This window comes from Gopherus evgoodei, unplaced genomic scaffold (assembly GCF_007399415.2).
Source record: "Gopherus evgoodei ecotype Sinaloan lineage unplaced genomic scaffold, rGopEvg1_v1.p scaffold_35_arrow_ctg1, whole genome shotgun sequence".
NCBI lineage: Eukaryota > Metazoa > Chordata > Testudines > Testudinidae > Gopherus > Gopherus evgoodei.
In genome coordinates, this window is record NW_022060027.1 from 4280079 (window position 1) to 4302239 (window position 22161).

Consider the following 22161-nt stretch of genomic DNA (forward strand, 5'->3'; position numbering starts at 1 on the left):
GAAGGTGGGTTGGTGGGGAAGGGAAATCCTGTCTCGCCCACGGACGTGTGGCCATGGGGATGTGTGGGTCTAGCATCCTTGAACAAGGCTCTGAAGCAAAGCAGGCTGGGCCCAGAGGGAAGGGGGTGGTTAAAAGACAGGGGCAGTTTTCAGCCTGGAGAGTGATAGACGGGGGGTTCCCCAGGGCCTGGGCTGTGCAGCGGACTCAGAAAAGCAGACAGGGCGAACGCTGAGCAAACACTTGCAGACGAGACAAACTGACTCCGGATCATTAAGTCCAAAGCGCCCGGTGAAGAGCCCCTCAAAAGATCTCCCAGAACAGGGCGACTGGGCTGTGAAACGTGGGGTTGAGAAACGTGACGCTGGAAACGGTCCTCCCAGCCATACCTACGCCAGGAGGGGATTGAGGTTCGCCCCCGAGACCCAGATGGCGGAGTCAGGATCATTCACTGCAAACGTCAAGGAAAGGGAGGTGAGGAAACAGGGAGAGAATCAGACTGACGATACCGTAATGCCGCCCTATAAACCCAGGGCACGGCCACCCCTTGAATACGGCGGGTGGCTTGGGTTGCCCCAGCTCCAAACTGATCTGTTTGCGTTGGGAAAAGTGTGGAGAAGGTCAGAGAAACGATGCGGAGATGGAACAGCTTCCGGCTGAGGAGAGATGAAAAGGCCGGGCACCGTTCAGAGAGGGCGAAGGGGGATGTGAGAGGGCTGTGAAATCGGGACAGGGAGGGAGACGGGGAAGTGCTATTTACCCCTTCACATGAGGTGAGAACCAGGGTTTAGCTGATGAAATGAACAAGCAGCAGGTTGAAAACAAAGTGACAGCAGCACTGTCAACCTGGGGAACTCCCTGCCAGGGGATGCCAGGAAGGGCGAAAGTCGAACGGGGTTCGAGAGTGGGTCCAACGCTGGTGGTCACGGGGGCAACCCAGGCTCTGTGTGTCCCTAAACCTCTACCTGCCCAAAGCCAGAAGCAGCCAGTGGGGTGCTCACGCAACAGTCGCCTTGTGTTCATTCTCCGTGACGCAACGGGCCCCGGCCCCTGGCGACAACAAGCCACTGGGCTGGCGACTGTTCTTCCCTGGTCCTCGGGGGCTCGTTGGCTGTGTGGTTCCTCTGTCAATTGGGATCACTTCCAACTGCCCCTTTAACATCTCATTCATTCCCCCCCCCCCACGGTCCATGGTCCCACCCCTATGGCACCAGCTCTGTCCTGAGAGCAGCTTTGTGACCATTCGGCCCCCATGGGGGAGCTGCGCAAAACAGAGAGGGAAACTGAGGCAAACACAGGCCTCAAAAATATTACAGCAAATTTCCACCTCCTCATGCCCTCCGTCAATACAATTCTAGGTATGTGTCCGTCCATCCCCCCACACCCTCTCTATCCATCCCCCAAACCCTGTATCTATCCATCCATCTTCCCCCCTGCCTCTATCTATCCATCCATCCCCCCAAGTCCTGTATCTATATCCAATTTCCCCCCATTGCCTCCATCCATCCATCCCCCAAGCCCTGTATCTATTTATCCAACTTCTCCCCACCCCCTCTATCCATCCATCCATCTTCCCCCCCAAACCCTGTATCTATCCAACTTCCTTCCACCGTCTCTATCTACCCATCCCTCCCTCCCCCAAGCCCTGTATCTATCCCTCCATCTTCCCCACAAGCCCTGTATCTATCCATCCAACTTCCCCTCAAGCCCTGTATCTATCCATCTGTCCATCCCCTGCCCCTCTGTCTATCCATGTCCCCTCCACACACCCTCCATCCATCCATCTCCCCCCACTGCCTCTATCTATCCATCCACCCCCCAACCCCTGTATCTATCTATCCATCCATCCCTTCTTCATCCCTCCCAGCACACCCCAAATAGCTGTCTGTCTGTCCCCCACCCATGGCTCTGTCCATTATGTGTCCACCCCCCCCCCCGCCTTTTGCTCTATGTCCAGCCGTCTCCTGCTGACACAAGTTGCCTGCTGTGGGAACAACCCAGGACACCCTGAAAAGTGCCTTGTCTGTTCCCAGACCCACAGCTGGGCTACCGGGAAGGGGGGGTGTGTGTGCTGAGCCGTATAACCCCTCTCCCCCCACCAAACTATGGCTGGAGGATGCTGTATTCAGAACTGCATCAAATAGAATCATCGATGCCTCCCCCCGAGGGGAGTGCAGTGCCCCCTGCTGGGCATATGGGGGGAAGCAGCACCAGGGTGGGGGTGGGGGCTCTGTTACAGTCTTGATGTGACTGTGGGAATTACACCTAGACTGATACTAAACCATGTGTCCAGCTGTCTGTGGCACCCCCTGCTGGAGGGGCCGGGCCCTGTGCGCTTATGTGTCCCTGGCGACCCCTGCTGGAGGGGCTGAGCCCTGCGCTGTATGTGTCCCTGGCAACCCCTGCTGGAGGGGCCGGGCCCTGCGCTCTGTGTGTCCCTGGCGACCCCTGCTGGAGGGGCTGGGCCCTGCGCTGTGTGTGTCCCTGGCAACCCCTGCTGGAGGGGCCGGGCCCTGCGCTGTGTGTGTCCCTGGCAACCCCTGCTGGAGGGGCCGGGCCCTGCGCTCTGCGTGTCCCTGGTGACCCCTGCTGGAGGGGCCGGGTCCTGCGCTCTGTGTGTGTCCCTGGCGACCCCTGCTGGAGGGGCCGGGTCCTGCGCTGTGTGTGTCCCTGGCGACCCCTGCTGGAGGGGACAGGCCCTGCGCTGGGTGTGTGTCCCTGGCGCCCTCTGCTGGAGGGGACAGGCCCTGCGCTGGGTGTGTATCCCTGGCGCCTCCTGCTGGAGGGGCTGGGCCCTGCGCTGTGTGTGTGTGTGTGTCCGTGTCCCTGGCGCCCTCTGCTGGAGGGGACAGGCCCTGCACTGGGTCTGTGTCCCTGGTCTCCCCCTGCTGGAGGGGCTGGGCCCTGCACTCTGCATGTGTGTGTGTGTGTGTGTCCCTGGCGACCCTTGCTGGAGGGGCCTGGACTTGCGCTGTGTGTCCCTGGCGCCCCCTGCTGGAGGGGCTGGGCCCTGCGCTGGGTGTGTGTGTCCCTGGCGCCCCCTGCTGGAGGCTCCGGGCCCTGTGCTGGGTGTGTGTGTCCCTGGCGCCCCCTGCTGGAGGGGCTGGGCCCTGCGCTCTGTGTGTCCCTGGCGCCCCCTGCTGGAGGGGCCGGGCCCTGCGCTCTGTGTGTCCCTGGCGCCCCCTGCTGGAGGGGCCGGGCCCTGCGCTGGGTGTGTGTGTCCCTGGCGCCCCCTGCTGGAGGGGATGGGCCCTGCGCTGGGTGTGTCCCCCGGCGCCCCCTGCTGGAGGGGACAGGCCCACACTGTGGGTGAGTGCAGAGGGCACTGGGAAAAGCCCTCCTGTAGCATGGACAATGCAGCCTCTGAGCCCATTATTAATAAAGTTTAATTTAAATCCCTCTCTGAGGCCTCACTGAACTGGGGGGGGGCAGTCCCGCACCCCCCCCCCCAACCCTGCTGGCTGGGAGCAGAACTGCCCCACACGGGGGGCCCATCTCATTCCTTTTACCTGCTGTTTGTCCATCCATCTTCCCCCATATGCATCCCTCCAGCCATCCCTCAATGTACCCCACACGTCCGCCCACATACCCACTCCATCCCACTATCCCATACAGTGCAGCCCTTAATCCCTCCATCAGCCCACATCCTTCTCCCCCCCCACCTCGCTCCCCCAAAACCCACCGCCATCCATGTGTCCAGCCTCCCCCACGGCTCGTGGGTAGCAGACACTTGGGGGTTAATATTCACTCTTTTTTAATCTTTGTTCATTTTGGCAAATCAGGAGCAGGCCGAAGGCGGCGCCAGGCGAGACACCAGGCGTCTCCTCGTGCCCCCATATTTACAGACCTGGCCTTGTTTGGCAGCTGCCTGGTGTGTGTGTGTGGGGGGGGGTTGGTTCTTGGGGGACAGGTAGATCCCCCCTTAATGACAAACTGAGCCAGAAATGTGCTCTGGAGGGTGCCAGTGAAATCCAGGCCCACTTCTGACACAGGCTAGATAGGGCTGGGTGAGGAGGTGGGACACCGGGGTAACTGGACCCATGGCTGTGATCCAGCAGGGCATGGAGGTGGGCTGGACACCAGGGCAGAGGGACCCATGGGTCTGATCCAAGAGAAAAGGGGCAGGATACTGGGTAGCTGGTGCCCCCTAGTGGGGAAAGGCTCTCTGTCCCATTCCCTGACCCAGCTAGTCTCTCAAATTGGGGCAGATGGGAGCTGGTGGCCCCTAGAGGGGAAAGACCCCAGGCTCCCTTCCCTAAGCCTAACCCCATGCACCCCCAATGGGCCAAAGGCAGGGGGTGGGCCCCTAGGACTAGAAAATACACCCAGCGACCCTCCCCTGCAACAGGCTCTGTAACCCCCATTGACTCCATCAGGCTCCCAGTAGAAACCAGTGGTGCGCCGCCCCCACTGCCCCCATGCCGATAATAACCCAGCAGCCACCTGCGCCAGCCCAGGGTCTCCACTCGGCCCCCAGTACCAACCAGCGAGCGTCAGACCTCTCAGCCAACCCTCCCCTCATTCCCCCTCCCTGCTGATTCCCGGGGCCCCAGCTGATCTCCAGCTGCAAGGAGTGGGGGCTCCATCCTCAGTGCACATCCTGGGGGGGGGAACAAAGGTGTCTGTGTAAAATGCCCCCCCTTGTCCATCTGTCCATCCGTCAGGCAGCATCTGGTACCAAGAGGGGGAAGCGGGCAGCAGCTTTGGGGCCTAAATTCCACAATGGGGGGGGGGACAGGGCTGGTTGGGGGGAGCCCCCCCATTGCTGATGAGTTATGGGGCATTTCCCCTCTTTGCTTGAGACACAGTTAAACTGGCAGGGGGACCAGTCCTGGGGGAGGGCAGTGTGAGCCCCCACCCACACCCCGATACATAGCTCGCTGCCCCTTGGATTGGTTGGATTTGGCACAAGACAGTTTTGACAGCAAACTCCCACGTGCGGGGAAAGGGGCAGAGAGGGGCACTGGGGGGCAGGCACATTCAGCATCCTGGCTGCCCCCCAGAGGCTGAGTCACTGTAAAAAAATTGTCCAGAGAAGCAAGTCCTTGTGTGGGGGGGAGGGATCCCAAAACGCTGGCCTTGCCCTCCCCCTCCCGAGTCTCTGTGTCCCCCAGAACACGCCTGGCGCATGCGTCTCCCAGCCAGGCTAGGGGGTGAGATGGCCCAGCGCCATCCCGAGGAGTCCCTGATTGCTGGGGGCAGGTCCCCACCTCAGTTCTCAATGGGGTCTGGAAGAGAAAGAGAAAGGAGCAGAAGGACAGAGTAAAAAGACCTGGATCAGCCCCATGGACACATCACCCCAGTACCCTGCCCCCAGATCAGCCCCATGGGCCCACCTACCCGTGTCCTGCCCCCTCCCTGCCCCCAGATCAGCCCCACAGGCCCATCTACCCTGGTACCCTGCCCCCAGATCAGCCCAATGGGCCCATCTACCCCAGTGTCCTGCCCCCTCCCTGCCCCCAGATCAGCCCCACAGGCCCATCTACCCTGGTATCCTGCCTCCTCCCTGCCCCCATATCAGCCCCAGGGGCCCAACTACCCTGGTACCCTGCCCCTGGATCAGCTCCACAGCCCCATCACCCTGGTCTCACTCACTGGCTGTGGGCGCCAGCTCGGCCTCGTGGGGGGCCAGGCAGGGCTCGAGGGCAGGGGAGACGGTGAAGCGAGAGAAACGCAGGGTGTCCATCAGGCTGGGCTCTGCCGCCTTGGCCGGGAGCGGCGTTGGGGGGGCCCCTGAGCTGGGGTCCGTCACCATGGAGACGAAGGATGGGTTCTGGGCCATCAGCGGGAAGTCGTCATCCCATTCGAAGCTGCCGCCTGCGGGCAGGGGCAGGGTGAGAGGGGGTGGGGCCAGCCCCAGCCCACTGCCAATGGCCCCTCCCCAGGGAGGGATCCCCACTGGGGCCAATGCCCCTTCCCCCATTGGTCGGCACAGCCAACGCCCCCTTCCCCATGGGGATATCTGGCCTGTGTCTACCCCCTCATCTCCTCCTGAGCCCCCACCTCCCTCTGGCTCAGCTCCCTCCTCCCCCCATCTTGGGGCACCACGGCAAGGGGGCATCAACCAGCAGCTGCTGTTTATGGCTGTATGCAAACAAGCATTTTAAAATATGCAAATGAGCCCATGAAATAATTGGTGATGGCTTGGCCCTGTCCCCCCCCGGAGCCACTCCCACCCCCATGGTGCGGGGCTCACTGAATCCGTCGGCGGGCGGGAAGGCCTCAAGGGCAGGCTGCCCAGCAGGGCCCTGGGTGGTGCCGCCCTCACCCTCCGGGCCGCTCTGCAAGCTCAGCTCGTTGGTGGGCGTCTCCTAGGAGCAGATGGGGGAGAATGAGTGTGTTGGCCCCGCCCACCCCAGCCTGGCCACGCCCATTCCCATCACTCCCACACCCTGGGCTCCTCCCTATTCGTTGTCCCCGCCTTCCTACACCAGACTCCACCCCCTGCTCTCCTGGCCCCGCCCTCCAACCCCCAGGCCCCGCCCTCACCTGTTCAGAGCTCGAGGTGACACCATCAAACAGGGACACCACCTTGCAGTTCTGGTCCAGCCCGTCCCCTACCCCATCCCCCGCCTCCATCCCGCAGGCCCCGCCTCCATCCCGCAGGCCCCACCCTCACCTGGTCAAAGGTAGAAGGTGATGTTGTTGAAGAAGGAGACCCTCTTACGTTTCTGTTTCCCATCCCTGGGCCATGAGCCATCACCCCACCCCCGCCCCCATCCCCACCTGGTCGAAGAGGTAGACGGTGACATCGTCGAAGGACACCATCTCGTGTTTTCAGACCAGCCCATCTCCTGCCCCAGTCCCGCATCCCATCCCCAGGCCCCGCCCCCACCCCACGGGCCCCGCCCTCACCTGGTCAAAGAGGTAGATGGTGATGTCGTCGAAGAAGGACACCATCTTGCGTTTCCGGTCCCGCCCCTGTCCCCCATCCCATCCCCAGGCCCCGCCCCACCCCACGGGCCCCGCCCTCACCTGGTCAAAGAGGTAGATGGTGACGTCGTCGAAGAAGGACACCATCTTGCGTTTCCGGTCCCGCCCCTGTCCCCCATCCCATCCCCAGGCCCCGCCCCATCGACGGGCCCCGCCCTCACCTGGTCAAAGAGGTAGATGGTGATGTCGTCGAAGAAGGACACCATCTTGCGTTTCCGGTCCCGCCCCTGTCCCCCATCCCATCCCCAGGCCCCGCCCCATCCCATGGGCCCCGCCCTCACCTGGTCAAAGAGGTAGATGGTGATGTCGTCGAAGAAGGACACCATCTTGCGTTTCCGGTCCCGCCCCTGTCCCCCATCCCATCCCCAGGCCCTGCCCCCATCCCACGGGCCCCGCCCTCACCTGGTCAAAGAGGTAGATGGTGATGTCGTCGAAGAAGGACACCATCTTGCGTTTCCGGTCCCGCCCCTGTCCCCCATCCCATCCCCAGGCCCTGCCCCCATCCCACGGGCCCCACCCTCACCTGGTCGAAGAGGTAGATGGTGACGTCGTCGAAGGACACCATCTTGCGTTTCCGGTCCCGCCCCTGTCCCCCATCCCATCCCCAGGCCCCGCCCCCACCCCACGGGCCCCGCCCTCACCTGGTCAAAGAGGTAGATGGTGATGTCGTCGAAGGACACCATCTTGCGTTTCCGGTCCCGCCCCTGTCCCCCATCCCATCCCCAGGCCCCGCCCCACCCCACGGGCCCCGCCCTCACCTGGTCAAAGAGGTAGATGGTGACGTCGTCGAAGAAGGACACCATCTTGCGTTTCCGGTCCCGCCCCTGTCCCCCATCCCATCCCCAGGCCCCGCCCCATCCCACGGGCCCCGCCCTCACCTGGTCAAAGAGGTAGATGGTGATGTCGTCGAAGAAGGACACCATCTTGCGTTTCCGGTCCCGCCCCTGTCCCCCATCCCATCCCCAGGCCCCGCCCCATCCCATGGGCCCCGCCCTCACCTGGTCAAAGAGGTAGATGGTGATGTCGTCGAAGAAGGACACCATCTTGCGTTTCCGGTCCCGCCCCTGTCCCCCATCCCCAGGCCCTGCCCCCATCCCATGGGCCCCGCCCTCACCTGGTCAAAGAGGTAGATGGTGCTGTCGTCGAAGAAGGACACCATCTTGCGTTTCCGGTCCCGCCCCTGTCCCCCATCCCATCCCCAGGCCCTGCCCCCATCCCACGGGCCCCACCCTCACCTGGTCGAAGAGGTAGATGGTGACGTCGTCAAAGAAGGACACCATCTTGCGTTTCCGGTCCCGCCCCTGTCCCCCATCCCATCCCCAGGCCCTGCCCCCATCCCGCGGGCCCCGCCCTCACCTGGTCGAAGAGGTAGATGGTGACGTCGTCGAAGAAGGACACCATCTTGCGTTTCCGGTCCAGCTCGGCAGCCTCCTCGGCCGAGCGTGGGGACTTGAGCAGCCCGCGTAGGTTGCGCCCGTCGTCTGAGTCGCTGACCACGATGGGGACACCCCCGACACCCGGCGCCTCCTCCTCCTCCTCCTCCTCGCCCGGCCCCAGCACCCCCTGTCCAGCCCCCTCCTCCTCTGGTGTCAGCCCCCCGCAGCCCTTCCGCCCCCCCGGGCCGGCAAAGGGCTGCAGGCTCAGCGGGGGCAGCGCCAGCGACAGGCGCGAGACCTTGGCTGCAGGCGGGGACGGGACAGGAGGGGGGGCAAAGGTCAAGGGTCGAGAGGCAAAGTGAGAGAAGGGTGGAGGTGAAAGTTCAAGGGTCAGAGGGAGTGAGCACCCCTGTCCTCCATCCCTGCCTCCCCCCGCATCCTCTGTCCATCCATCCCCCCCAACACCTACCGGCCTCCATCCATCCCCACCCCACCCCCATCCATCCCTGCCACTCTCCCCGCTGCCTCCTCATCCTCTGTCCATCCATCCCCCCCCCACCTACCGGCCTCCATCCATCCCCACCCCACCCCCATCCATCCCTGCCACTCTCCCCGCTGCCTCCCCATCCTCTGTCCATCCATCCCCCCCACACCTACCGGCCTCCATCCATCCCCACCCCAGCCCCATCCATCCCTGCCACTCTCCCCGCAGCCTCCCCATCCTCTGTCCATCCATCCCTGCCTCCCCCCGCATCCTCTGTCCATCCATCCCCCCCACACCTACCGGCCTCCATCCATCCCCACCCCACCCCACCCCCATCCATCCCTGCCACTCCCCCCACAGCCTCCCCATCCTCTGTCCATCCATCCCACCCCACTCCCATCCATTCCTGCCACTCCCCCCGCAGCCTCCCCATCCTCTGTCCATCCATCCCCACCCCACCCCCATCCATCCCTGCCACTCTCCCCGCAGCCCCCTCATCCTCTGTCCATCCATCCCCCCCACACCTACCGGCCTCCATCCATCCCCACCCCACCCCCATCCATCCCTGCCACTATCCCCGCTGCCCCCGCATCCTCTGTCCATCCATCCCCCCCACACCTACCGGCCTCCATCCATCCCCACCCCACCCCCATCCATCCCTGCCACTCCCCCCACAGCCTCCCCATCCTCTGTCCATCCATCCCACCCCACTCCCATCCATTCCTGCCACTCCCCCCGCAGCCCCCCCCATCCTCTGTCCATCCATCCCCCCCACACCTACCGGCCTCCATCCATCCCCACCTCACCCCCATCCATCCCTGCCACTCTCCCTGCTGCCCCCGCATCCTCTGTCCATCCATCCCCCCCACACCTACCGGCCTCCATCCATCCCCCCCCCCATCCATCCCTGCCACTCTCCCCGCAGCCTCCCCATCCTCTGTCCATCCATTCCCCCCACACCTACCGGCCTCCATCCATCCCCACCCCACCCCCATCCATCCCTGCCACTCCCCCCACAGCCTCCCCATCCTCTGTCCATCCATCCCACCCCACTCCCATCCATTCCTGCCACTCCCCCCGCAGCCCCCTCATCCTCTGTCCATCCATCCCCCCCACACCTACCGGCCTCCATCCATCCCCCCCCCCATCCATCCCTGCCACTCTCCCCGCAGCCCCCTCATCCTCTGTCCATCCATCCCCACCCACACCTACCGGCCTCCATCCATCCCCACCTCACCCCCATCCATCCCTGCCACTCTCCCTGCTGCCCCCGCATCCTCTGTCCATCCATCCCCACCCACACCTACCGGCCTCCATCCATCCCCACCACACCCCCATCCATCCCTGCCACTCTCCCCGCAGCCCCCTCATCCTCTGTCCATCCATCCCCCCACACCTACCGGCCTCCATCCATCCCCACCCCACCCCCATCCATCCCTGCCACTCTCCCCGCTGCCCCCGCATCCTCTGTCCATCCATCCCCCCCCCACCTACCGGCCTCCATCCATCCCCACCCCACCCCCATCCATCCCTGCCACTCTCCCCGCAGCCCCCTCATCCTCTGTCCATCCATCCCCCCCACACCTACCGGCCTCCATCCATCCCCACCCCACCCCCATCCATCCCTGCCACTCTCCCCGCAGCCCCCTCATCCTCTGTCCATGCATCCCCCCCCCACCTACCGGCCTCCATCCATCCCCACCCCACCCCCATCCATCCCTGCCACTCTCCCCGCAGCCTCCTCATCCTCTGTCCATCCATCACCCCCACACCTACCGGCCTCCATCCATCCCCACCACACCCCCATCCATCCCTGCCACTCTCCCCGCACACTCCTTATCCTCTGTCCATCCATCCATCCCCCCCACACCTACCGGCCTCCATCCATCCCCACCGCACCCCCATCCATCCCTGCCACTCTGCCCGCTGCCCCCGCATCCTCTGTCCATCCATCCCCCCCACACCTACCGGCCTCCATCCATCCCCACCGCACCCCCATCCATCGCTGCCACTCTCCCCGCTGCCTCCCCATCCTCTGTCCATCCATCCCCCCCACACCTACCGGCCTCCATCCATCCCCACCCCACCCCCATCCATCCCTGCCACTCTCCCCGCTGCCCCCCTCATCCTCTGTCCATCCATCCCCCCCACACCTACCGGCCTCCATCCATCCTCACCCCAACCGCATCCATCCCTGCCACTCTCCCCGCAGCCTCCCCATCCTCTGTCCATCCATCCCCCCCACACCTACCGGCCTCCATCCATCCCCACCCCACCCCCATCCATCCCTGCCACTCTCCCTGCAGCCCCCTCATCCTCTGTCCATCCATCCCCCCCACACCTACCGGCCTCCATCCATCCCCACCCCACCCCCATCCATCCCTGCCACTCTCCCCGCAGCCCCCTCATCCTCTGTCCATCCACCCCCCCCCCCACCTACCGGCCTCCATCCATCCCCACCGCACCCCCATCCATCCCTGCCACTCTCCCTGCTGCCCCCTCATCCTCTGTCCATCCATCCCCCCCCCCACCTACCGGCCTCCATCCATCCCCACCCCACCCCCATCCATCCCTGCCACTCTCCCCGCTGCCCCCGCATCCTCTGTCCATCCATCCCCCCCACACCTACCGGCCTCCATCCATCCCCACCCCACCCCCATCCATCCCTGCCACTCTCCCCGCTGCCCCCTCATCCTCTGTCCATCCATTCCCCCCCACACCTACCGGCCTCCATCCATCCCCACCTCACCCCCATCCATCCCTGCCACTCTCCCCGCAGCCTCCTCATCCTCTGTCCATCCATCCCCCCCACACCTACCGGCCTCCATCCATCCTCACCCCAACCCCATCCATCCCTGCCACTCCCCCCGCAGCCTCCCCATCCTCTGTCCATCCATCCCTGCCTCCCCCCGCATCCTCTGTCCATCCATCCCCCCCACACCTACCAGCCTCCATCCATCCCCACCCCACCCCCATCCATCCCTGCCACTCTCCCCGCAGCCTCCCCATCCTCTGTCCATCCATCCCCCCCACACCTACCGGCCTCCATCCATCCCCACCCCACCCCCATCCATCCCTGCCACTCTCCCCGCTGCCCCCGCATCCTCTGTCCATCCATCCCCCCCACACCTACCGGCCTCCATCCATTCCCACCGCACCCCCATCCATCCCTGCCACTCTCCCCGCAGCCTCCTCATCCTCTGTCCATCCATCCCCCCCACACCTACCGGCCTCCATCCATCCTCACCCCACCCCCATCCATCCCTGCCACTCTCCCCGCAGCCTCCCCATCCTCTGTCCATCCATCCCCCCCACACCTACCGGCCTCCATCCATCCCCACCGCACCCCACCCCCATCCATCCCTGCCACTCTCCCCGCAGCCTCCTCATCCTCTGTCCATCCATCCCCCCCACACCTACCGGCCTCCATCCATCCCCTCCCCACCCCCATCCATCCCTGCCACTCTCCCCGCAGCCTCCCCATCCTCTGTCCATCCATCCCCCCCACACCTACCGGCCTCCATCCATCCCCACCGCACCCCCATCCATCCCTGCCACTCTCCCCGCAGCCTCCTCATCCTCTGTCCATCCATCCCCCCCACACCTACCGGCCTCCATCCATCCCCGCCCCACCCCCATCCATCCCTGCCACTCTCCCCGCTGCCCCCTCATCCTCTGTCCATCCATCCCCCCCACACCTACCGGCCTCCATCCATCCCCACCCCACCCCCATCCATCCCTGCCACTCTCCCCGCTGCCCCCGCATCCTCTGTCCATCCATCCCCCCCACACCTACCGGCCTCCATCCCCACCCCACCCCACCCCCATCCATCCCTGCCACTCTCCCCGCTGCCCCCTCATCCTCTGTCCATCCATCCCCCCCACACCTACCGGCCTCCATCCATCCCCACCCCACCCCCATCCATCCCTGCCACTCCCCCCGCAGCCTCCCCATCCTCTGTCCATCCATCCCCCCCACACCTACCGGCCTCCATCCATCCCCACCGCACCCCCATCCATCCCTGCCACTCTCCCCGCTGCCTCCCCATCCTCTGTCCATCCATTCCCCCCACACCTACCGGCCTCCATCCATCCCCACCCCACCCCATCCATCCCTGCCACTCCCCCCGCAGCCTCCCCATCCTCTGTCCATCCTTCCCCCCCACACCTACCGGCCTCCATCCATCCCCACCCCACCCCCATCCATCCCTGCCACTCTCCCCGCAGCCTCCTCATCCTCTGTCCATCCATCCCCCCCACACCTACCGGCCTCCATCCATCCCCACCCCACCCCCATCCATCCCTGCCACTCTCCCCGCAGCCTCCCCATCCTCTGTCCATCCATCCCCCCCCCACCTACCGGCCTCCATCCATCCCCACCCCACCCCCATCCATCCCTGCCACTCTCCCCGCAGCCTCCTCATCCTCTGTCCATCCATCCCCCCCACACCTACCGGCCTCCATCCATCCCCACCACACCCCCATCCATCCCTGCCACTCTCCCCGCTGCCCCCGCATCCTCTGTCCATCCATCCCCCCCACACCTACCGGCCTCCATCCATCCCCACCCCACTCCATCCATCCCTGCCACTCTCCCCGCAGCCCCCTCATCCTCTGTCCATCCATCCCCCCCACACCTACCGGCCTCCATCCATCCCCACCGCACCCCCATCCATCCCTGCCACTCTCCCTGCTGCCCCCTCATCCTCTGTCCATCCACCCCCCCCCCCACCTACCGGCCTCCATCCATCCCCACCCCACCCCCATCCATCCCTGCCACTCTCCCCGCTGCCCCCGCATCCTCTGTCCATCCATCCCCCCCACACCTACCGGCCTCCATCCCCACCCCACCCCACCCCCATCCATCCCTGCCACTCTCCCCGCTGCCCCCTCATCCTCTGTCCATCCATCCCCCCCACACCTACCGGCCTCCATCCATCCCCACCCCACCCCCATCCATCCCTGCCACTCTCCCCGCTGCCCCCTCATCCTCTGTCCATCCATTCCCCCCCACACCTACCGGCCTCCATCCATCCCCACCTCACCCCCATCCATCCCTGCCACTCTCCCCGCAGCCTCCTCATCCTCTGTCCATCCATCCCCCCCACACCTACCGGCCTCCATCCATCCTCACCCCAACCCCATCCATCCCTGCCACTCTCCCCGCAGCCTCCTCATCCTCTGTCCATCCATCCCCCCCACACCTACCGGCCTCCATCCATCCTCACCTCACCCCCATCCATCCCTGCCACTCCCCCCGCTGCCCCCGCATCCTCTGTCCATCCATCCCCCCCACACCTACCGGCCTCCATCCATCCCCACCCCACCCCCATCCATCCCTGCCACTCTCCCCGCTGCCCCCGCATCCTCTGTCCATCCATCCCCCCCACACCTACCGGCCTCCATCCATCCCCACCCCACCCCCATCCATCCCTGCCACTCCCCCCGCAGCCTCCTCATCCTCTGTCCATCCATCCCCCCCACACCTACCGGCCTCCATCCATCCCCACCTCACCCCCATCCATCCCTGCCACTCTCCCCGCTGCCCCCGCATCCTCTGTCCATCCATCCCCCCCACACCTACCGGCCTCCATCCATCCCCACCCCACCCCCATCCATCCCTGCCACTCTCCCCGCTGCCCCCGCATCCTCTGTCCATCCATCCCCCCCACACCTACCGGCCTCCATCCATCCCCACCCCACCCCCATCCATCCCTGCCACTCTCCCCGCTGCCCCCTCATCCTCTGTCCATCCATCCCCCCCACACCTACCGGCCTCCATCCATCCCCACCCCACCCCCATCCATCCCTGCCACTCTCCCTGCTGCCCCCGCATCCTCTGTCCATCCATCACCCCCACACCTACCGGCCTCCATCCATCCCCACCCCACCCCCATCCATCCCTGCCACTCTCCCCGCTGCCCCCTCATCCTCTGTCCATCCATTCCCCCCCACACCTACCGGCCTCCATCCATCCCCACCTCACCCCCATCCATCCCTGCCACTCTCCCCGCAGCCTCCTCATCCTCTGTCCATCCATCCCCCCCACACCTACCGGCCTCCATCCATCCCCACCCCACCCCCATCCATCCCTGCCACTCTCCCCGCAGCCTCCTCATCCTCTGTCCATCCATCCCCCCCACACCTACCGGCCTCCATCCATCCCCACCGCACCCCCATCCATCCCTGCCACTCTCCCCGCAGCCTCCCCATCCTCTGTCCATCCATCCCCCCCACACCTACCGGCCTCCATCCATCCCCACCGCACCCCCATCCATCCCTGCCACTCTCCCCGCAGCCTCCCCATCCTCTGTCCATCCATCCCCCCCACACCTACCGGCCTCCATCCATCCCCACCCCACCCCCATCCATCCCTGCCACTCTCCCCGCAGCCTCCTCATCCTCTGTCCATCCATCCCCCCCACACCTACCGGCCTCCATCCATCCCCACCCCACCCCCATCCATCCCTGCCACTCTCCCCGCAGCCTCCCCATCCTCTGTCCATCCATCCCCCCCACACCTACCGGCCTCCATCCATCCCCACCCCACCCCCATCCATCCCTGCCACTCTCCCCGCTGCCCCCTCATCCTCTGTCCATCCATCCCCCCCACACCTACCGGCCTCCATCCATCCCCACCGCACCCCCATCCATCCCTGCCACTCTCCCCGCAGCCTCCCCATCCTCTGTCCATCCATCCCCCCCACACCTACCGGCCTCCATCCATCCCCACCGCACCCCCATCCATCCCTGCCACTCTCCCCGCAGCCTCCTCATCCTCTGTCCATCCATCCCCCCCACACCTACCGGCCTCCATCCATCCCCACCCCACCCCCATCCATCCCTGCCACTCTCCCCGCAGCCTCCCCATCCTCTGTCCATCCATCCCCCCCACACCTACCGGCCTCCATCCATCCCCACCGCACCCCCATCCATCCCTGCCACTCTCCCCGCAGCCTCCCCATCCTCTGTCCATCCATCCCCCCCCACACCTACCGGCCTCCATCCATCCCCACCCCACCCCCATCCATCCCTGCCACTCTCCCCGCTACCCCCTCATCCTCTGTCCATCCACCCCCCCCACACCTACCGGCCTCCATCCATCCCCACCCCACCCCCATCCATCCCTGCCACTCTCCCCGCAGCCTCCCCATCCTCTGTCCATCCATCCCCACCCCACCCCCATCCATCCCTGCCACTCTCCCCGCAGCCCCCTCATCCTCTGTCCATCCACCCACACCCCTGGTCCTCCATCTCTCCATGTCCTACACCTCCTGGTCTCCATCCATCTCTCCATCCATCCACCCTCCCCACCCCCAGTCTTCCACCCATCCCTTTGTCCATCCCCCCCACTCCCAGTGCTCCGTCCATCCCCCCACCTCCCAGTCTCCATCCATCCCCCCACCTCCTGACCTCCATTCAGCCCGCCCACCCCCAGTTCTCCATCCATCCCTGCCACCTCCTGGCCTCCATCCATCCCTGTGTCCATCCCACTACATCCCCAGTCCTCCATCCATCCCTCCACTGCCCCCCCTCCAGTCTCCATTCATCCCTCCATCCATCTCCCCCACCCCAGTCCTCCATTCATCCCTCCATCCATCCCCACCCCCATCCTTCCCTTCCACTGTCCCTGCTGCCCCCGCATCCTCAGTCCATCCCCACCCTAGTCCTCCATCCATCTCTCCATCCATCCCCCGACACCTCCACTCCTCCATTCATGCCTCCATCCATTCCCCCTACCCCCACTCCTCCATTCATGCCTCTGTCCATTCCCCGACACCCCCACTCCTCCATTCATGCCTCTGTCCATTCCCCGACACCCCCACTCCTCCATTCATGCCTCTGTCCATTCCCCGACACCCCCACTCCTCCATTCATGCCTCTGTCCATCCCCCCACCCCCAGTCCTCCATCCATCCTCCCACCTCCCTTCCTCTGTCCTGCAGAGGGTAACCCTCCCCCTGGATGATCCCTCTCTTGTTGTCCTTACAGCTGCCCCTTCAGATGGTCCCCAATCCTTCCCCCAGACAGCTCCCCCTCCCCCAGATGGTCCCTGCCCCCTCCCTCCGATGGAACCCCCGACCCCTGGCATCTCCCTACCTTTGATGTCCTCGCTGCCTGGGCTCCCTGCCGTGCTGAAGTCCAGCTGGGGCTGGGGCTGCGGCTGCTCAGATGCCAGGTCCGACCCCTCGGGGCTGGGGACAGGGGCCTGCCCGCTCAGCTCCGGCACCTCCTGGCCATCCAGCTGCCCTTCCTCGCTCTCTGCCCCCTCCTCCTTTTCCTGGGGGAGCTCACCTGCCGTCTCCCCGCCGCCCCCTTCCTGTTCATCTCCAGCGCCCCGGGCCCCCTCGGGTTCCAGGGCCCAGAGTCGGATCACGGCCTCCTCCTTGGCACCTGGGGCCCCGGACACCGAGGTCCCCAGGTCCCGGTGGTTGCAGAGCAGGTTGCGGGTGATGTTCTCCCGCAGCGACACCAGCAGCTGCTCCTTGCACACCTGCACTACGAAGCCAGCCTCCACCTTGGCTGGCGCCGGCTGCCCCTCGTCCTGCCCCGCCTCCGGCTCCTCCTCTTCCCCCTGGCCCCCCTCCCCCTCGCCATCGGAAAAATAGGCCGAATCTCGGTGGGTCGTGGCCAGCCCCCGCCCCGAGCCTGCTTCCTCCTCGGCCCCCGGTGTCTCGTCCGACAGCGTCAGGTCGCTGGTGGACTCCGAGATGGGCGTGGGGGGCAGCTGGGCAGCATCCCCTTCACCGGGTGACTCCCCATCCTCTTCCTCCTCGGGCTCCCGGACAAGGAGCTCCGGGGAGAAGGTGTTCTCCGTCTCGTAGCCGCTGTCGGGGAACTTCTGGCCCGGCGAGGAGAAGCGGGAGGCCGGGCTGCAGCCCTCGGAGGAGCTGGTGTTGGACGGGAGGTCCAGCGAGTCCCCGGAGTCCAGCGGGCCCCTCCGCCGGCCCACCGGGGCCGGGCCGATCTCGGGCCGGGCCACGAAGCCGTCTGCGGCCTCGGGCACGATGGCGATGGTCTCCTCGTCGGCGCTCTCCGCCAGCGTGGCCAGGGGCGGGATCTCCACCGGCACGATGACGCTGCAGCAGGTGGCGGTCAGGCCGGGGAAGGGCGAGCCCGGCGGCCGCCCAGCCACCCCCCGCTTGGGGTAGTCCTGAAGTTCGTAGCTCACCACGGCCGTGCCCATCAGCGGGTCGTAGAATGCCGAGGGAGGGGGCGGTGCCCCGGCCAAAGAGGGTGGGCCGAGCGGTCCAGCCCCGCCCTCTCCAGCCCCGGGGGGGCCCTCTCCTAGCAGGATGGGGCAATCGGCCAGGGAGCCCCGCTCCACCTTGAGGGAGGAATCGTCCTCGGTGCCGCAGCTGTCGCGGTGGGGCCGGGGGATGGGGGCGTGGTTGCTCCAGCCGCTCACGACCTCCCCCCGGCCTGGGGCACAGCGGCAGCGCCCACCCCGGCTGCAGAGCGGGCAGAGCAGGGGGTTGCGGCGCCCGGCCCCGCCGCTGCTGGCGTCCTCCCCGTCCGTGCTGCCAGCCGAGCTCTGCTCCTCCATCAGGGAGGGCTCCCGGTCCCAGGGGGGCGAGGGGCGGAACTCCGAGGGGTCCCCCGCCAGCGTCTCCCCGGCTCCCCGCTCCTCCAGCCCCTCGCAGTCCCAGCCACGCTGTTGCTCCTCCAGCTCCTGGTACACGTGGAGCAGGGACTCCCCCAGGAAGATGCCCCCCGGCGCCGGATCTGTCAGCGAGGTCTCCTGGATCTCGGCCCGGAAGGGGTTGGTGCCACGCCGGGCCAGCTCCCGGGACACTGAGGTAAAGGGGTTGGTGGCACCGGGGGCCCAGCTGGCCGGCCCCTCCGGCAGGAGGTGGGGGAGGTGGTGCCGGGCACGGGGCGGGGGGCTGCCCCGGCCCGCTTCGATGGGGTCCCAGTCGGAAGGGAAGAGGGGCTCCGGTGGGGAGCCAGGCACCCCGTACTGGCGCTCGTAAACAGGGCTGGGGGTGCAGACGGTGTCCTCGGGCCCTTCCCCGTCGCCGTGCTCCTCCAGCCGGATGTAGTACTCGCTGCTGACAGAGGGGCTGCGGGCGCTAATCACCGGGACCACGCTGGGCGTCTCCAGGCTCTGCCGCGCCGGTGCCTCATAGAAGGGGTTGGGGCCGGGCACAGCCAGGCTGCCGTTGCTGGTGGGGGTGGCCCCGGGGGCCGGGCTGGCCTTCCAGCGCCCCAGCCGGGCCTTCTCCCACATGTACTCGAAGTTGAGCCCCCGACTGCTCTCGGTGATCGTGAGGACGTCGTCCAGGTCGGCCCCCTGGAAGCCATCCAGCAGCGGGTAGGCCGAGATCTCCTCCGAGCGGCGCCGGCGGGGGGGGGAGGTGGCCGGCGAGCGCTTGGGCTTCAAGGCGTTCCAGCGCCACTCAAAACTCTCCTCTGCCTGTGCGTGGCAGCGCTCCGTCAGCAGGTAGGTCAGCTGCAGGTGCAGCTCCTCCAGTGTGGGGCGCTGTGGCGCTGGCAGCCAGCATGACTGCATCACCTCGTACCTGCAACGGCAGGGAGACGGGGCGGTCAGAGCAGGGAGGGACAGAACAGTCAGAGAACAAGTGTCAGAAAAAGAACAGCTGGAGAGGTGGAAGAACCACCAGAGAGATAGAGACAAGGGTCAGGAATAAGCCAGCTGTAGAGACTGAAGAACAGCCAGAGAGACACAGAAGGACCGGCAGAAAACAATAGCCGGAGAGACAGAGAAACAGCTGGAGAGAGGTGAAAGAACAGTCTCAAAACAACTGCCAGAAAGAGACAGAACAATAGGAAAACAGACAGAGCAGTCAGAAAGTAACAGCCAAAGAAACAGAAGAACTGTCAGAAAGAGGCAGAAGAACATCCAGAAAAAGAACTTGAGAGACAGACAGAAGAAAGAACAGTCAGGGGGAAAAAACAGCCTGTCAGAGAGACACAGAAGAACTGCTGGAGAGAGAAAACAAACAGCCAGAGAGGAGAACAGCTGGACAGAGAGGCAGAAGAACAGTAAGAAAATAACAGCTATAGAGTCAGAAGACCAGTTGGTAACTGAAGACAGAAAAAAAATCAAGAGTGACAGAAAAAACAGTCAGAAAACAGCCAAAGAGAGAACAGTCCAAAAATAACAGCCAGAGACAGAGAAGAACAGTCAGAAGCATCAGCTGGAGAAACAGAAGTCAGAAAGAGCAAGAGGGGAAAAAACAGCCAGAGACAGAGGAACAGCCAGAAAAAACAACAGAAAAGTAGAAAGTAACATCTGTGGAGACAGAAAAACAGCCAGAAATGGAAGAACAGTCAGAAAAACACAGCCAGAGAGAGGGAGGCAGAGGACCAGTTGGAAAACAACAGTCAGAGAGAAAGAAGAACAGTGAGAAAACAACAGCCGCAGACACAGAGCAAAGCAGGACAAGACGAATGGGAGAAATGGAGCAGTGACAGGCCCCAGTGACAGCCCAGCCAGGAACCACCTGCAGCTGTCAGCGATGGAAGAACCCGTCAGGCGCACACCAAGTCCGGTGGTTCTCAGCCCTTTGGAGCGGCTGTACCAGGCTAGGGTCGTGGCCAGCCAGATCCCCATTGGGACCTGCTGGGGAGCTGGGGCAGCTGTGGGGCGGGGACCCAGTGCTCACCAGTAGTCAGAGTAGGGGAGCTTCAGGCGTGGTTTGGCAAGCTTCATCTGCTGCTCTTTGATGACGAAGGCGAGAACCTCCTCGTCCGACAGGTGCCGGTAGGGCTGGCTGCCGAATTCAAACAGCTCCCACATTGTCACCCCCAGAGACCTGGGCAGAGTAGGGTTACAGGGTGAGTGCAGGGACCTTCGCCTGGCGCTGAGATGCAGCTGCTCTGGGATGGAGCACAGGGGCTGGGTACACGGGGACCCCTCGCCTGGTGCCGAGATGCAGCCACCTCTGTGGTGGGTGCAGGGGCTGGGTATACAGGGACCCCTCGCCCAGCACTGAGATGCAGCTGTTCTGGGTGGAGCGTGGGGGCTGGGTATACAGGAACCCCTCACCCGGCACTGAGATGCAGCCACCTCTGGGGTGAGGCTGTATATACGGGGACCCCTCGCCTGATGCTGGGACACGGCCCATCTGGGGTGGGGTGCAGGGGCTGGTTAACAGCCATGTGGAACAGGTAGCTCTAGAACCGCGATCCCCCCAAAGCTTCCCCCTTACTGACCCTTTGCCCCTGAGGCTGGGGGTGGTCCTGGCTGCCCAGGGGTGCAGAAGGCACCGAGACACAGTCGGGACTCACCAGACGTTGCTCTCCTTGCTCTGATCCACCACCACGAGCGTCCCGTGAACTTCATCCAGCAGCTCCGGCGCCACCCAGCGCAGTGGGATCCACAGCCGGTCGGGGGTGATGTAATAATCCTCCTGCATGGGGGGGGGGCAGGGGGAAATCAACACTGGGCAGGAACCCTCCCGTGCCATCCCCTGAGCCAGCCAGTCCCCGCCCTGAGCCCGGGTGGGAGCTGGCACCCCCTAGACAGGAAAGGCCCCATGACCCAGACCCACCCACCTGAGCCAGCCAGTCCCTGCCCTGGGGCCGGATGGGAGCTGGCGCGCCCTAGAGGGGAAAGGCCCTGTGCCCCAACCCCATCCCAGGGCTCTCACCTTGTAGTTGTTGTGCGAGAGGCCATAGTCGCCGACACGGACGGTGAGGTCAGAGGTCAGCAGGCAATTCCGCAGGGCCAGGTCGCTGTGGGGGAATGTGGGGAGACCCCAGTCAGCGGCAGGCAGCATCCCCATGGGACCTCCTGTCGGTGTCACACCTGCCCTGGGGAGAGCTCTGCCTCCCAGATACCCCCTGCTCTAACCCCACCATCCCCTTCCCCTGCCAGAGGTGTGCAAGAACCCAGGAGTCCTGGCCCCTAGTCTTCCCTGCTCTAACCACTAGATCCCCCTCCCCTCTCAGAGGTGGGATAGAACCCAGGAGTCCTGGCATCCAGCCCCACCTCCTGACTCCAACCCCCTGAATCCCCTCCCCTCCTGCGGCAGGGAGAGAACCCCAGCATCTGGAAGCTGACCTGTGGATGTAGTTGTTCTTGTGCAGGTGTAGCAGCCCCAGGATGAGCTCATAGGCCATGCGCTGAAGTGTGCCGAGGTCGCGGGTCAGGAGGTCGGGGGTCAGCCCGTCTGCCTGGCACTGGGCTCGCAGGTAGCGCTTCAAGTCGCCCTGGGGCAACAGGGGAGTGATGAGGGGGAGGTCAGGCAGGCCGGGGCACAGACGGGGGCACCAGGGACCCTGCGGGGGCCACTGTACCCCTCCAGCAATCAGGAGCAGCCTTGGAGCCCCCAGCTTCGTTAGCACCAGTCACGGCAGCTGGTGGAGTGGAGACTCCCCACCCACTTCCGGCATTATGGGGCT

General features: G+C 65.0%; 1 protein-coding gene across 1 annotated transcript in view; it reads right to left on the reverse strand.

Annotated features, from left to right (window-relative positions):
- Window positions 1-3078: 3078 nt before the first annotated feature.
- Window positions 3079-22161, reverse strand: part of LMTK3 (lemur tyrosine kinase 3) — a 28018-nt gene continuing 8935 nt past the window's right edge. Inside the window, exons 7-15 of the mRNA XM_030544755.1 lie at window positions 21821-21969; window positions 21408-21492; window positions 21046-21167; window positions 20421-20570; window positions 16891-19313; window positions 8288-8610; window positions 6195-6309; window positions 5594-5815; window positions 3079-5226 (exon numbers count right to left, since the gene is read on the reverse strand). Coding sequence (XP_030400615.1) covers window positions 5210-5226; window positions 5594-5815; window positions 6195-6309; window positions 8288-8610; window positions 16891-19313; window positions 20421-20570; window positions 21046-21167; window positions 21408-21492; window positions 21821-21969 — 3606 coding nt within the window. The 3' untranslated portion in view covers window positions 3079-5209. The remainder of the gene's footprint in view (window positions 5227-5593; window positions 5816-6194; window positions 6310-8287; window positions 8611-16890; window positions 19314-20420; window positions 20571-21045; window positions 21168-21407; window positions 21493-21820; window positions 21970-22161) is intronic.